This window comes from Urtica dioica, chromosome 10 (genome assembly GCF_054948205.1).
Source record: "Urtica dioica subsp. dioica isolate 48M chromosome 10, U.dioica_male_clone48M_v1_H2, whole genome shotgun sequence".
Taxonomy (NCBI): Eukaryota; Viridiplantae; Streptophyta; class Magnoliopsida; order Rosales; family Urticaceae; genus Urtica; species Urtica dioica.
In genome coordinates, this window is record NC_142765.1 from 19852840 (window position 1) to 19868956 (window position 16117).

General features: G+C 36.8%; 3 protein-coding genes and 1 non-coding gene across 4 annotated transcripts; 3 read left to right on the forward strand and 1 right to left on the reverse strand.

Annotated features, from left to right (window-relative positions):
- The first annotated feature begins 4820 nt into the window (after window positions 1-4820).
- On the forward strand, window positions 4821-8356 carry LOC149383816 (protein NRT1/ PTR FAMILY 4.6-like). Its single transcript, XM_089628984.1, has 4 exons — window positions 4821-4940; window positions 5062-5279; window positions 5968-6399; window positions 7063-8356. The coding sequence occupies exons 1-4, from the start codon at window positions 4895-4897 to the stop codon at window positions 8017-8019; spliced, it is 1653 nt and encodes a 550-aa protein (XP_089485110.1). The 5' UTR covers window positions 4821-4894; the 3' UTR covers window positions 8020-8356.
- A 246-nt stretch (window positions 8357-8602) lies between these two features.
- Window positions 8603-8675, forward strand: TRNAA-AGC (transfer RNA alanine (anticodon AGC)). Its single transcript has one exon. It is a non-coding gene; the product is annotated as a tRNA-Ala (tRNA).
- Window positions 8676-9443: 768 nt separating this feature from the next.
- Window positions 9444-10514, reverse strand: LOC149383818 (transmembrane protein, putative (DUF1118)). The gene is made up of 2 exons (XM_089629563.1): window positions 10232-10514; window positions 9444-10113 (listed from the first exon to the last, which is right to left on the reverse strand). The coding sequence occupies exons 1-2, from the start codon at window positions 10349-10351 to the stop codon at window positions 9670-9672; spliced, it is 564 nt and encodes a 187-aa protein (XP_089485689.1). The 5' UTR covers window positions 10352-10514; the 3' UTR covers window positions 9444-9669.
- A 1928-nt stretch (window positions 10515-12442) lies between these two features.
- Window positions 12443-13525, forward strand: LOC149383819 (thioredoxin Y1, chloroplastic-like). The gene is made up of 4 exons (XM_089628160.1): window positions 12443-12696; window positions 12776-12867; window positions 12951-13128; window positions 13236-13525. The coding sequence occupies exons 1-4, from the start codon at window positions 12520-12522 to the stop codon at window positions 13299-13301; spliced, it is 513 nt and encodes a 170-aa protein (XP_089484286.1). The 5' UTR covers window positions 12443-12519; the 3' UTR covers window positions 13302-13525.
- Window positions 13526-16117: the final 2592 nt, after the last annotated feature.

A 16117-nucleotide genomic window follows, 5' to 3' on the forward strand; every position in this document is an offset into this window, starting at 1 on the left:
AATACAATCACTAAATTAGATTTAAGCCTTATATTTCAAGTAAATTTAGTCTTTTAAATAAAACTACATTCAGATTTGCAATTTTTAGTCCAGCCGTGTCTATATGATTAATTAGATATATATATCTAAGTTCAGCTGTCTATATGATTCAGAAATTACTCGACAAATTTAAGGTATTACAAAAAAAAAAAAAAATGGCAATCTTTCAGAAGTAAATGTCCGATCATCGGGCCCAGTTACGGAAAGGCCTAGTAGCCACTCAAAGTTGGAACCAGGCCAATACACTAACATCAATTTCAACGTCACAATAATTTTTGCACTAGGAATGCAAAAATAATTTGAATTTTTTTTTTAATTCCTTCAACTTTCTGCCAGAAACAAATGTAGAAAGTCTTGGCTAATACAACTACATACATATGTAGCTTCCATGAGCATGGAAGCTGTAATAAAGGCAGTATATTTGCAATCAGTGAGGGGAAATTTCATAAAAAAAAAAAGAGAAAAGTTATAAAGGGTGGATAAGAAAAGAAATTATTCAGGGAACATATATGATATATATATATATATATATATATATATATATATATATATATATATTTGGCTAAAAATGTAAAAAAAACAAAAAAATTAGGATCAAATTTTAATTTTCAAAAGTTCACGGAGACATATGCCCTGATCTTTAGCTAACTCTGCCTTTGGCTATGACTTAAGAAACGAATGAGCTCATAAGGTTAGAGAAACAATTACGGAGCAGAACGTAAAACATCAGAAAAATTAGTAGTTAAATAAGACTAACAATAACAATAAACAAATAAATGTGGCCACAAAAAAAAGGTAACTGTACGATAATGCGGTTACCATAAAAAAGAAAATATCATTTTGAATTATACACGCAACGATTATCATTAAATAGCTGAAAATCGTGGGTCTAGATAAATTTGAAGTTGAAGAAAATGAAGACGCTTTCACGCACACAACATTTACCATTTTATTTTGGGAAAAATAACACAATATATTCTCTGTGTTTTAGTGAAATGTTGAATTTAACTTTTAGTTTTAAAAAATATCGAGTTCATACTTTATGTTTAATTAAAGTGGTGAAATTATACCTTAAAATGGATAACAGTGTCACAAATATCTCTTCCATTGATATTAACGCTTATATAAGAAAAACCGAATCAAATCCAAACTTCCAAATTCTCAATTTTGAAATAAAAATAGCATTAAATTGAAATTAAATAATAAAATTCATATTTATCAAGAAATGACTTCATTCCGTGTTCGAATTGCAACTTTGAATCCTGGATTATCTGTTCGAATATGAGATTTTGATGACTATCAACTGTCGATTTTTACTCTTTTGTCTCTTTTTTTGTTCTTCACGATTAAGAGACTGTTGTTTATTTTTTAGTTTTTACATAATTACATATATAACGCGAATGAATAAAGATAATTGGTATTTATATATAAATATTATAGTCAACATCAATGAAAAGTCAATAAACATTCAATAAAAAAAAGCTTCGTGGCACCGTTGTCTATTTTAGGATATAATTTTATCATTTTAGTTGAATAAAAAGTATGAATTAGATATTTTTTAAAACCAAAAGTTAAACTCGATATTTTACTAAAACACAAAATATATTTGTGTCATTTTCACTTTAATTTTCGCCTATAGTCATAACCCTTGCATTTTTTGTCATCAGAAACAATGGAAACTTATCTATCTATTTTATTTTAGTTTTTCTCAGGGGACCAGCACTATAACACCGACTTTAGCCGGCCAAGGACTGTCCTCCGAGAAGGCTCTAGCAGTAACAAGAAGCAATTCACTCACAACTTGCAAGCTGATCATTTAATAAGAATTAAATATCCCACATACATATATTATATCTGTGTCAAAATAAATATTGATCAAAACAGTTTGTCATGGTATGGGAAACAATGGATTTTAGGAGACTGAAAGAAAGTGACTTCCATCAAATAAGAAAAATTAATTTTAATGAAATGAGTGGAAGTGGTGGATTGTAGGGCTAAAAAGTTATTCTCTAATTTTTCATATGCTCTAATTGGTGTTCATATATATATATATATATATATATACACACATAAAATTATCAAAATAGTCAACATTAGATTTATTTGGTACAATAGTCAATAAACCACATAAACCCATTTGAAAAAACAATAATACCTTTCATTTAAAAGGAAGGGTTATCAAAAATAAATTAGTTAAAAAAATAAATTAATAAAAAATATTACAATAAATAACTGTTTCATTAATAGATTAAAAAATTATCTATAGATATTACAAGATCTTCACCGTCGATCTTCACTGCCTGTCTTCAACGCCAAGTCAACTTGCACAATTTTTCGTTGATCTTCACCGCCGATTCGTCTCGAACTGCAAATTCTCCAACCGAAGACACAAATTCACCAATTTTCCAACAAATAAATGAAAATTAATACGAATAAACAGAAATAAACCGAATTAACATGAATTAATTCCGAATTAACCTGAATTAATGACGAAATAAACAGATTTAAACCAAATTAACACGAATTAACATGCATTAACATGAATTAACACGTATTAACATGGGTGAGAGCCGACCTAACCTCGCGAATTCTAGATCGAAGCGAAGGTCTGGTCACATCATCGCACAGATCTGGTCTGGGCCTGACGTCTGCATGTGTCGACACTCACCTGATGGAATCGTCGGCGCCAACACCATTCTTCTTCGCGACGCGTCTCCGACGGCGCTTCCTTCAAATCTGGTGGCAGACTGTCCTCTCCGTGCGCTTTCATCGCTTGAATCAGATCCACGACGAGGAGTCGTCCATTGCCTTCCCCACGCGATGACGTCAAGATCCGGCGAGCTTCTTCACACCACTGGCCCGACATCAGATTGGTCGCCTCCTTCGTGTGTGTTGCCTAGATTCAAGTCCAAGCGCATCGTCTTTGTGGGATAAACTTGATTTACAAACAAATAAATCTTGGGATCTTCACCGCCGATTGCGAGGATGAGGATGAGCCGGTCATCTTCGTGGGTCGGAGCTCGTCCATCGGGATCCATGGAGGTCGATTGCGAGGATGACGATGAGCCGGTCGATTGCGCGGAGTGCCTCGACATCCTCCGCGCCGGCCAGTGGTGATGTGCTCTCGGCACCTGCGAGCACGCGTTCCACCATCGCTGCGTCGACACGTGGCTTGTTAGAGTCTCAACTTGCCCGAGAGAGAGAGAGAGAGAGAGAGAGAGAGAGAGAGAGAGAGAGAGAGAGAGAGAGAGAGAGAGCAAATGTGGAGTTATTTAATTACAAAATCTGTTGATGTCCCTGAAAATCATGCAATATATTTGGATAATCATTTGTTGGCTTATTTATATGATTATTTCTTCAAATAAAACGGGATTGTATTATGAGTATTTCCGACATTAAAATATTGGCTGAAACACCACGTCAGCGAAATTGGCTATTTCTATAAAAAATTAAACGTTGGCTAATATATACAATCTCAACGTTTGAATTTGGCTAGCCCGTCTAATTATTATATATATATATATATATATCAGTTCATATCACACCTCAACGATTTACTTGAAACCTGAAAAATCTAAAGATACAAAACATATAATTTCATTGTAATTTTTATTATTTGTTTTATGTTATTTGAATTAATAAATATTTGATAGAAAACAAAAAAAAATTGAGAAATCATTTGACAATAATTAAAAAAAAAGTTGCACACCTATTTTGAGATTTTATTTTTTCTTGGAGAAATGTGTTATATCTAACTAGAATCGGATGAGAGCACGTTGTGTGGAACTTCCGATAACCGGAATATAGACTACACTCAAATTGGAGCAATTCATTGACTTTCAAAAAACTCTTAAAGGTTAATGAATGAACCAAAATGCTCAAGGACAACCAATCATGGTAAAAGATGTTCGAGTGTTTGAACTGTCAAAAAATTAACAACAAAATCGAACAAAAGAATTCAATAGATAACCAAGTCATATTTGGAACACAAAAACTGCCATAGAGTAGTGAATAAAGCATCAAAACTTACACAAACTAATTATACATAATAGACTAAATAAAATAAAACCCCTAACAACAAGGTTTAACACACGAGTTTAACAAAAAAAATATTTATAATAAAACTAACATCTTCTCTCTATAAAAATCACCACATGGAACAACAATCACCATCAACGCATCGGAATAGGTCACAGAGGCGGAGGAGGTAGGGGGAGAGGACAGAGATGGAGGTGGAATCCTACGAGAGTGACGTGAAGTGCTTTAAGGAATTTGGTGAAAGTAATGTTTTAAGGAAGATGACGGGAACCACCATCTCCCCTTAAGTTGGAGAACACCGGTGAGCGGTGTCTCACCCCTTAGAGGGAGGGTGGTGGTGGAGAACCAAATAAAACCCTTCGTTATTGATTTTTTTTGTTTAAACAAATTAAGATGGGATTAAAGACTACCCACCAATACCCTCTTTACTTTCTTTCCTCTATTTTGGCGTGTGCTAAAAATGTAAATTCATCCAAGTTGGAAAAGGACTAGTGGACTGAAATATCATGTTCAGCCATAAATCACTGTCTATAAATATTAGCCCATTCTCAGGAATTTCTCATGAGATTTAGCTATACATATAGTAGATTTTTCTCTTCATAAAAGAGTCTTTAGACAAGCTGATTACTAGACCTTCCAAGCACTGAACAAAATGGTGATCCCTTTCTATCTCTTTCCCACGCTTGATAGAATATATATAACTACTTGTTCAATATTTATCTAAATATCTCTTCTTCATTTCATGATGTAGGATATTGAAGCCCACGAGATTATTAATACATGGAAAGGCTATCTAGATTGGAGGAGAAAACCCGCCATGAAAGACCGCCACGGTGGCATGGTCGCTGCTTCCTTTGTGCTAGGTAATTTGCCCTCATGAAAAGAAGAAGAAAAAACTATTTCGGTTTTGAATTCATTTTTCAGGATACTCGAGACATTAAAGTTTTCGTCGCATTTGTGAAAAAACAAAATATTTAAAATCAGGCGTGGAGGTACTAGAGAACTTGGCTTTCCTAGCGAACGCGAGTAATCTCGTGCTCTATCTCTCGAGGTTCATGCATTTCTCTCCTTCTATCGCCGCCACATCGGTAACCAATTTCATGGGCACGGCTTTTCTTCTGGCTCTGCTCGGCGGTTTCCTTGCCGATGCTTTCTTCACCACTTACTCCATCTACTTGATCAGCGCGGCAATTGAGTTCATGGTGAGTTTTTCCAAAAATATAATAATAATAATAATAATAATAAAACTAATAAATAGCTTTTTCTACTTAAGATTATCAATGTAAGTGGCCAAATTACTCAATGTCGCATAATTTTATCAAATTAAATGCTAACATTTCACAGAATATTTGTGGGTATCTAGAGTACCTGTTGTGGGTTCCCTAAGTATAGAATTTAACCATATACAATGATTCCAAATATGCATGGCTCATGCAAATTCCTTGTGTGGTTAGGGCACTAATAGTGGTGGATGGATGGCAAAAGAAATTAATCAAATCTAGACCCACACCCTTATAACAAACTACCTCAAGTCATTGTCATCTTACTTCCATTTCAGATTTTGTTATATAACCCAATCAAATCAAATAAAAAAAATAAAGAAATAAGATTTTTTTTTTCTTGCATTAGCATTGGTCAGTTGAAATTCAGGGACTCTTGACTCTTGAATCTTCTAGGCCCAGCTGTGGTAGGTATGTCACAGAAGTGTTTTTTGTTTTTTGTTTTTTTAAATCCTTTTCAAATAACAAAGACTAACACTAGCAATGCCTAACTGACGTCTCAAGCATTAAATGAAGAAACATAAAAGAATATCATGGTTCATACATGTAAAAAACTATATATATATGTAAAAAAAGCCATAAATAAAGTTTTTTTTTTTTTTTTTTACAGGGTCTACTAATCCTCACAATCCAAGCTCAAATACCATCTTTGAAGCCACAACCATGCCATTCCCCAAGTACTTGCCAAGAAGTTCATGGGCCGAGACAAGTGATGTTGTTTTTGGGCATGTATTTAGTGGCCCTTGGAGTGGGAGGCATAAAGGGGTCGCTGGCCCCGCACGGGGCCCACCAATTTGACGAGGCCACGCCACAAGGGAGGAGGCAGCGCTCGGCCTTCTTCAACTACTTCATTTTCTGCCTCTCGTGCGGGGCCCTCGTAGCCGTCACCCTCGTCGTCTGGCTCGAGGACAACAAGGGGTGGCAATGGGGCTTCGGGGTCTCCACTACAACGATATTGCTCTCCATCGCGTTGTTCTTGCTTGGCTCTCCATTTTATCGTGTCAAAGTTCCCACCGGTAGCCCCATCACAACCATGTTCAAGGTAATATCAATAAAAGGTCGGGATATGTGTCGGTCGATATCTACTCGATGAAAAAAAAATTGAAATCGAATCTGACCAAATCGTTTTTTATAGGTCCGTTGTTAGACCGATTTTAATTTGTATTTTACAATTATAAATTTAATTAGAGAATATAAATAAAATAATTAATTAAGTAACTAAACCACTAAAATTTGGAGTTTTGTTAATTAGCCAACTGTTCGTAAATTCAAGTAAATAACTATTATGATGATGTGACATCGTTTGAACGTTATAACCGTTTCATTTATGTCATTTGAGTCCGATGGTTATTTACAATTATTAGCGAATATTTACAACTATAAGATAATCTTGACTTTGTTAATAAAATTTTGTAGCTATTTACTTAAAATTTACCGAATGTTGATTATATGGCAAAATTTGAGTTTTCATATGACTATATATCTAGAAAGCCCTAAATAAAATATGTTCAACTCAACCTATCAAGCTAATTTTAAATCGGTCTATACACGTCTAAAACGCAATTTTCATATTTGAAATCAAACTAAATCGTTTGAGACCGGATTAAAAAATTAGATCAAATTAATGAAAAATCGTTTTAAACGAAACTACGGATTTAGAAGACTATTTATCCGGTCTAGTTTAAAGTTCACACATGTCGCGCAGGTTCTGGCTTCAGCAGTATGCAACTCCTTCCGATCTAGAAGAAGCCCTAGCGCACGCCACTCGACTAAAAAAGAGACCACCACTACGCCGGATGAAAACCCTAACTTTCTCGACATGGCGTTATCGGACGATCTTTCTCGTCACGCGAATCTAAAATGCACCAAGAAGCAAGTGGATGAGGTGAGGATAGTGGTGAAGATCCTCCCGATCTTCTTGTCGACAATAATGCTAAACTCGTGCTTGGCCCAGCTGTCGACGTTCTCGGTCCAACAGGCGGCCACGATGGACACGAGGCTCGGCCCTTTCACCGTCCCCCCGGCCTCCCTACCCGTCTTCCCCGTCCTCTTCATCATGGCCCTCGCCCCGCTCTACAGCCACGTCCTCGTCCCCCTTGCCAGAAGGGCCACCCGTGCCGAGACCGGTGTGACCCACCTCCAGAGGATCGGGGCGGGCCTAGCCCTCTCCTTCCTGGCCATGGCCGTGGCGGCCATGGTCGAGGCCAAGAGGAAGAGCCTCGCCGCGCGGGTCGGGCCTGGGCCTGATGGGCTCAGGCCCGACCCGCTTCCCATGACCTTCATGTGGGTCGCGGCGCAGTATCTCTTCCTCGGCTCCGCGGACCTCTTCACGCTAGCAGGGATGATGGAGTTTTTCTTCACCGAGGCCGCCGAGAGCATGAGGTCCCTGGCCACCGCGCTCTCGTGGGCCTCGCTGGCGGTCGGGTACTACCTCAGCTCGGTTCTCGTGGAGGTGGTTAACGCCGTCACGGCGGCGATCGGCGGCGGCGGGCCCTGGCTCTCCGGCGAAGACTTGAACAAGTACCACCTCGACAGGTTCTATTGGCTCATGTGTGCTCTCAGTGGGCTCAACTTCCTTCACTACCTCTTCTGGGCTTCTCGTTACGAGTACAAATCGTCATCGGTGGTGTCTGATGAGAATACCAATGAAGAAAATCATTAAGTTATATTCATATTACGAGCTATTTTAGCTGTAGTTAAGAGTTAAACGTGCTAAATATCTTGTTTTTCGTACACTTTATTTTATTTCAGGTTAATATAATATCTTTTTATCCGGGATCTGCTGAAACTTAATAAATCGTGAGATCGATTTATCAAATAAATCACGCGCGTATTCACGTGACGTGAACCAAATAGCCTATGCATCGAATCTGCCATCACTATCAGACGTACTTGTGGGGAGCCAATACTTCACAACTTGGACGACCTTGCGAAATAGGAATTGCTTCGTAGATAGGCAATATCTTAATGAGTAATGGTACCGAAGATTTTTTTTTTTTTTTTTTTTTTTTTTGCCGAGGTACCGAAGATTTTTTTTTTTTTTTTTTTTTTTTTTGCCGATTATCATCTGGCGGTTATTATAAAAAAAATATTTATATTCAATTCTTATTTTGTACTCATTATCCTGTCTTGAGATCAACAACCAAAGTAGTGAACGTTATTGAATGCGTGAGAGAATCATCTACAATTGCACAATAACTTGTAGTAATATATTTATTTTATCTTAATGAGGCATTTTCAACAACGGGGATGTAGCTCAGATGGTAGAGCGCTCGCTTAGCATGCGAGAGGCACGGGGATCGATACCCCGCATCTCCACTTTTCTATTTTTCTTTTTTGTTTCAATGTTGATGTTGTGTTTTTCATCATAAATAGAACCATTAACCCAATGTAATACGCGCTCTCGAGTATGATTATGAAGCTCCAAGTTTATCCTAGTTTTAGTGTTAGAAGTAGAACCGATCAAACCGTTTGTGATATCTGAAGGTTTTAATTTCAATACGTGAAATGCGAAACTAAAGATGAATCTGATATAATAAAAAAAAAGACAGATAATTATAAATTACACACACTAATCGTTATTCTTCAATATCAACCCAAAACCGGAATTTCGTCTTAATCCTTATTTTGCTTGGTTAAAATACGTCAATTTTATTGGTAACTCAGCAAGTCAAGACCTTGCTGTTGGAGATTTTCCGGTAATAATTTAAAGAGAAAGCTTTTCTTTGTGTGTGTGTATAAATATATATGAAAAAGGTACTCGCAAGCTAAATAAAGTCACAAACGAGGAAAATATAAATTAACTAGAGCTAGAAAAAATAAAATAAAAGAGCAAAGACAACCAAAGAAAACGGCTAAGCAAATAAGCAGATGAGCGGAAAATTCTGGCCTGATAAAAAAAACTAGTAAAAAATAGCGAGAACGATGTCAAACGAAAATCATGGCAACTAATACATAACACACTATTTCTCTTAATAATAGAAGAGAATGTTTGATCAACGAGTAAAAAAAAAAAGTAAAGATTCATGTTGTATCATATACCTCACGCTATATCAACACTCAACTCCCTCAATATTTCTCACCCACTAAACAAAATTTCAATTTTTTTAAATTTGATCAAAAGGTCCACTGACTTAAACTTCCCTAGGCAAAATCAGCCAACAAACCTCTTAATGAACAATATTACAAACACAACTCAAAACTAGTCGTTACATTATCTTCCTGGTCATTATAAATTTCATTATTCCAAAAATATCAGCAACTCTACACACATACACCACAAATTCATTTTTAAACCACAAAATTAAAAAAATCAATCAGCCTCCTGCAACCCATCCAACACAACCGAGCCAACCAACAGCCCGGCGGCTCCGACGGCAAGCGCGCCGGCGACAACCACCTGCGCCGCCACGAGCGCCGTCGAGTCATCAGGAATGACGACGACGGCGACGACGGCGGCGAGGAACACCGGAAGCGACGCTGAGGCCAGCGCGGCCGGCGACGCGGCGGCGAAGTTCTCGAGGAGGCTGAGGAGTCCGAGCTCCTCCGCCTTGGAGAAGAGGCCGAGCTTCTCGATCGACGACAGAGTCACGCCGAACTCCTCCGCCTTCGAGAGGAGACCGGCTTTCTCGACGGAGCTCAGGACCTTCCTCTTCTCGATCTTCTTGAACACGTCCACGTCCACGGACTCCGATCCTTCGAAGAACAGTCCGGCGCCGAACCACTCCTTCTTCCACTTCGGATCGTACTTGTTCACCTGTGGAGAGGAAGGAAAAAATTCCGAGATCGGCCGGAAACCTTTTTTTTGTTCAATTTGATGAAGAAATTCCGCCAAACAGTGAAGTGAAAGAAAAAAAAATCTGCGTAATTCGTACCTTTTTCTGTGGAGCCATGGCTACGATGGTGGAGGATCGTCTCTTCTCGGCGGTGGAGTCACGGTGGTTGAGGCCACGGAGGAGGGTTGAGGAAGACGACGACGAGGCGTTGAGAGCCATTTGGGAATCGCTTTGCTCTGCGGATGCCACGTGGGATGGGACTGTGAAGATATTGAAGTCTCACGCCCAATGATTTTTTTGTTTTGTTTTTATTTTATTTTATTTGTTTCGTGTGAGAGTGAGTCTGAGTGTAATTTTGTAGCCAATCAGATTTGCGATTGGTTTATCTGAATTGGGACGAATTGTGAAGAAAATATGCGTTGCTAACTACTTTGGCGGGTGCAAGGCTGAGCTAGATGGGACCTCTTCTTTGTGGGTTTCTATGATTTGTATCTTGGGCTTTTCTATTTCTTGTTCGTTAGTCAAAGCCCAAATTGTATATACGGCATTTAAAATCAATTACTTTCTAAATATTAAAAAAAAACAGTTATAACACATTTTTTAAAAATGTTTTGGGCCTCATTTATTTTGTTCTGTGCTTATAGTTCCATTTATAAAAAAAAATAAATGACAATGTAGCAAAATAACCAGTTTGAAATTATATAATTTATTTTTAGCCTATGTTTTATAACTTTTAGAGAAATAGCCAACGTGTTTAGGTGTCAATAATTAATAGACTAATTTACCCTTTTAGTTAATCAAATGGAAATAATGAATATAATTATATTAAATAATAGGCAATAATTATATAATTAAACCTCTAACAAATCTCAACAAAAATATTTTATCAAAGATATCATTAATCACGCGACGCGCTAATCTAGAACGGCTTCACCAAGACTGACGTTACTGTGTAAGAACCTGTCAACACAGATAATAAACGTAAATTACTGGAAATTATCTCATTCTCCACATTTAAGTAATCTGAATGGAAATAACTGTAAATAAATAATCTGTACCTCTACATTTTTCCAAAGACTGACATTCGAAAATCTTCACTGTTAAAAAAAAAATTAACAGTGAGAGTCGGGCCACCTCTAACCAAGCTCCGATCGTCTCTCCCGCCAACCACCGTCGTGAGGCTCATCGCGACCCCCTTCCGGAGCGCCGACCACGGCCTCCCTCCGGACTCCGAGAACACCGACTCCCTCCACTACGCTCTCGTCGACCGCCTCCTGTGGGCGTCGATCTGGCTCCGACGAGCCTTCGCCGACCTCCTCCCCCGCCTCCGGCCGATCTGCGTCATCGGCGACAACTTCTTCGGCTGGACTGCCCCCTTGGCCCGCGACCTCGGCGTCTTCCTCGTCATCTTGGCATGTTGAAAGTAAAAAAAAAACCCAGATCTGGTTTTGTGGAGAGAGAGAGAGAGAGAACGTGGATTCTAATATTTGGTAACTACTTTCTACAAAATAAGAATTTAACATGCACAAAAAAAGAAAAAAAATATAACGTGATTTTATAAAACTATCTTAATTATTGAAGGACAAAAAAGTAAACAATATTTTGCCACCTAATACGTTTGGCTATTTCCCTAAAAATCTCCAAACATATGCTAGATCACAAATCAAACGTTTTAAGTAGCCTAGTTAGTTACAAATCTCAAAAATAAATAGTCACTATTCAAATATTACACTTTTAAACCCACTTTTAGTTCCATTTATAAAAAATAAATAACCACTATTCAAATATTACACTTTTAAACCCAAGATTTATTATTTTTATTTTTATTGATTTTACTCGTAAATGATATATATATATATATATATATATTCTCGCAAATATAATCTGTAATATTGATAATGTATGTGTTTAATCAAAACAAAAATTCAATAAAATTTGGGTAGAAAATTGAAAGGCGTAGGCTAGCGTGTAAGATTAAAAATATTATAATTTCGAAAAATTGTACAAAAATAGTTCTTTGAAATTTATTGATTAGTAAAATAATTAAAGTTTCAACTTTTCAGTTAGTCAAATTTACGTTTTTAATTTTTTTAACAGATAAAAATTACTCTTGGGATTAATTTTTTTAAAAAAACTTGCATATTTTGACTATTTACTAAAGTAAGACGAACGTTATTTTACAAATTCATAAATTTAAATGGTTTATTTAGCTAATCACCCTTATAATTTTATTCTTTTTAAATATTTTGGTGAGTTGTCGTGCTAATTTAATTAATTAAAATTGGTTAGTGATCTGAAATCCGTACAAAATAAAGAGTAGAGAAGTGTATTGGTGTGGGTAAAGTGTATCTGGTTGTTGATTCTCTTCATAGAAGAAGAAGACGAAAATGGCGGTTTCTCTGTCTGCGTCCACATCGATTCCCTCTCTCAACTCCGACTTCTTCGCCTCTTCGTCATCTTCTTCTTCATCATCGAGACTCTCTTCTTCTCTGCAATTTCCCGTCGGGCTTCGAACCAAGACCACGCTCTTCGCTCGTCCCTCGCGGCCTCGGCTTCTTCCACTGGTAATAATCTTCCTCTCTCTCCAAAAAGAAAGATTAATCGAACGATTTCTTGATCGGCGCGTGTGTTATGAAAGCGAAGGTAGTGGAAGCGAAGAAGCAAACGTATTCGTCGTTCGACGAACTTCTAGCGGATTCCGATAAGCCGGTGCTGGTGGATTTCTACGCGACCTGGTGAGAGCTTAGATCTTCGTTTCCGAAATGTTTTTGAGAGAACAGATTTAAGAATTTTGGGGGAAAAATTGAATTGAATGTAGGTGCGGACCGTGTCAGTTCATGGTTCCGGTGCTCGAGGAAGTGAGCGTCGCGATGAGCGACAAGATAAGAGTTGTGAAGATCGACACGGAGAAGAATCCCGCCATTGCCAACACCTACAACATCGCTGCTCTGCCGACCTTCATCGTCTTCAAGGACGGAAAAGTTCTCGACCGCTTTGTAACGTTCCTTCATTACCTTGACACATCAAGATTTATGAATGTTGTTTGTTTGGAATTTGGATCAGCAATGTGATTGATTGTGTAAATGTGTGTGATTGTGTTCAGGAGGGTGCTTTGCCTGCCCAGCAACTAATCCAACGGGTCGAAGAGGCTTTGCAGATCAAGCAATAGTTACTCAGGTCCTTTCTTCTTTTTTTTTGCTTTTCTATCACAAAACCATGATTTGCTCATTTGAGGAATGAATCCTATAGGATTAGGATGACTCTTTTTTTATTATTCTTTTTGGTTGTTTTGGGCTGCTCTTTCTGATTGTAACACCCATTATACGAAAACACACTGTCCAAATTGTTACAACTCTGCAAAGAGCAAATCAGAAAACACTATTTTTTTTTTTCCGTGGTTTCTTGTTTCGGGTCAGTATTATCATTTGTGGTTCATGTTCATGTGTATGTGGTTAATGAGAAATATGGTAGATGTGGGGTAGAAATCGACCTCCCCACTTAAACCAAATTATTGGGCCTATCTCGACCTTGAGCCCATTTAACAGCACATCTTCATTTCAGGAAGAAGATTAGTCAGTTATATTTCTCGATAGGGGACAGGGGAAGGGATATAACTCAACGGTAGAGTGTCACCTTGACGTGGTGGAAGTCATCAGTTCGAGCCTGATTATCCCTAAACCCAATGCGAGTTTTTCTATTTTTACTTGCTCCCTTGCCGCGCCGTGATTGAATGAGACTGGATAAGAGGCTCGTGGGATTGACGGTGAGGGGGTAGATATAGGCCCATTAGCTCGACTATTGAAATGGACCAGCCTTAGTGGATGAACCAATCCACTTCGACTAATGACGTGGCTCGAAGAATTCTTTTGGAATTACTCCAAAACTATGACCATTTAGAAAGTTTTGTTTTGTCTTTTTTTGTTTTACAAAAATCCAATAGATACTTTTTATTCCAAAACTATGATTAAGTTTGTCATTAAATATCGATTTATTGTCAATAAACACAGTTATTTATTGACAATATTGTCGATAAATGATCTAAGAACTCAAGAACTCGAAACCCTTGTTGCTTCCAAATTTCTTCCAACGGAACATGACGACGTTGCGAAGGTGACAAGCACAACGTTACGACATGGTTTGAGCTTGTTTGAGTTGGATTAAGATTGGGTCAAGTATATTTTGGAATTGAGGGAATTTTATAAATTCATACTAGTGCAAGATCAGGTTAGTGTGTTTTATATTTAATGAAGTTTTTGTCATGCGGCTGATATTTGTGATATCTTTCTACTGTGAAAACCAGGCGTCTGTTGCTCAAGGTTGTGTTGAATGTAATGTGGCTTTTTAATGTTTTGTATTGTGATTATTGGTTATGTTCTTATTCTTATTATTGACCATTTACTTCTACATTAGATCCTCTGTGTTTTGCGATAGTGTTTCGCTTAGCCTTGATATTTATGAATTAATGTTGAAAATTTGAAATTTTAAGAGAAATTATCTCAACTATCTTCATTTGATAAATTTTTTTCCAATTTTTTACCAAAAGCTTAATTTGGCCAAAAATACTAATAAACCACTTTTATAAATACAATTTTACTATCAACATGATGTCAACAATTAATATATATTGTTGACATAGATGTCAACAATTGACATCTATTGTTGACATTTGTGAGTTTTGAGTTATCTGTTTATTGACATAGATGTCAATAATCGACATATATGTCAACAATTGACATAAATTGTTGACATCAATTGTTGAGAATAAAATTGTATTTGTACTATTGGTTTAGTAGTATTTTTGACCAAATTAAATTTTCGGTGAAAAATTGGGAAAAGCTTATCAACTGGTGGTAGTTGATGCAATTTCACAAATTTTAATCATGATTATTTATATCAAGATCTCCTAAGGGCACGTTTGGTGGCAAAAATGAAATTGAATGGGAATAAGAATGATAATAGGAATGGCAATAGAATGCAATAGTATTCTTTTCTTTTGTTTGCATATGCACTTTTAAAAAGTTAAAAAAACATAATGGAATTAATTTATAAATTTACGTAATTACCCTCATCCCTACCAAAAACCCAAATCGTCATTTAGGAAGAGCCCCCATTAAAATGGGTTTGATAACATCTGTCATATAAGTAAAAATAGCAAAAAAAAAAAAAAAAAAAAAATCATCACTTCATCTAAAACCCACCATCACCATAGTTAGTTCAACCGCTCCGACAAAGTCCCCAACCAGCAAAAACTCAAAAAAGAGTTTTTTCTTACAGAGGTTGAAAGAGGCCATCTATGGAGGTTCAAAATAGGTCGTAATTGGTTGGACGAGAGCAACGATAAACCAAGATCGGGCAAGCTAAGATCCCGAACAAGCCAAAATTGCAAAAGAATGTCGACGAAGAACGGGACGTTTAGTGTCTCACGGTGGTGGTGTCGAGGACGAGAGTGGCGGTGGCGATGTTTTTTTTTTTTGTAATATTTTAAATATTTTTAAAATAATTGAAGGATAGTTTTGGTAAGATAAATGTTTAAAGAATGAATGGTCATTCTTCTATTATTAGAAAGAATGAAAATGAAGGAATGAAGATCAACAAAAAATTAACAAAACAAAGAAATGGTTGCGTTTGGTTGGATTAAAAAATCTTGTTTTTGTTTTAGAAAACATTAAACTGCTTATCCGGTGTTTGGCAAAACTGTTTTTACAAAAAAATTCAAAAGTGATTTTAGATTTTGTACATGAGATGGAAAAACTAGGATTCTTAGCTTTTAGAAAAAGTGTTTTTAAGTTTGCTATATAAATTACTGTAATATCCTCGTACAAAATATTATTCATATATATATATATATATATATATATATATATATATATATATAAGCATATTAATAAGGGCAATGTAGCAAAATAGCCAAAATGAAACTATGAAATTTGGATCTAGCCTATGTTTGACAATTTTTAGGGATATAGCCAAATGGCTTATGTGGCA

Coding starts and splice junctions, on each gene's coding strand:
- LOC149383816 (XM_089628984.1), top strand. CDS start 4,895: ATGAAAGACCGCCACGGTGGCATGGTCGCTGCTTCCTTTGTGCTAG. Junction 4,941..5,061: donor CGCTGCTTCCTTTGTGCTAG/GTAATTTGCCCT, acceptor ATTTAAAATCAG/GCGTGGAGGTACTAGAGAAC. Junction 6,400..7,062: donor CCATCACAACCATGTTCAAG/GTAATATCAATA, acceptor CATGTCGCGCAG/GTTCTGGCTTCAGCAGTATG.
- LOC149383818 (XM_089629563.1), bottom strand. CDS start 10,351: ATGGCTCTCAACGCCTCGTCGTCGTCTTCCTCAACCCTCCTCCGTGGC. Junction 10,114..10,231: donor CCATGGCTCCACAGAAAAAG/GTACGAATTACG, acceptor TCCTCTCCACAG/GTGAACAAGTACGATCCGAA.
- LOC149383819 (XM_089628160.1), top strand. CDS start 12,520: ATGGCGGTTTCTCTGTCTGCGTCCACATCGATTCCCTCTCTCAACTCC. Junction 12,868..12,950: donor GTGGATTTCTACGCGACCTG/GTGAGAGCTTAG, acceptor AATTGAATGTAG/GTGCGGACCGTGTCAGTTCA. Junction 13,129..13,235: donor GAAAAGTTCTCGACCGCTTT/GTAACGTTCCTT, acceptor GATTGTGTTCAG/GAGGGTGCTTTGCCTGCCCA.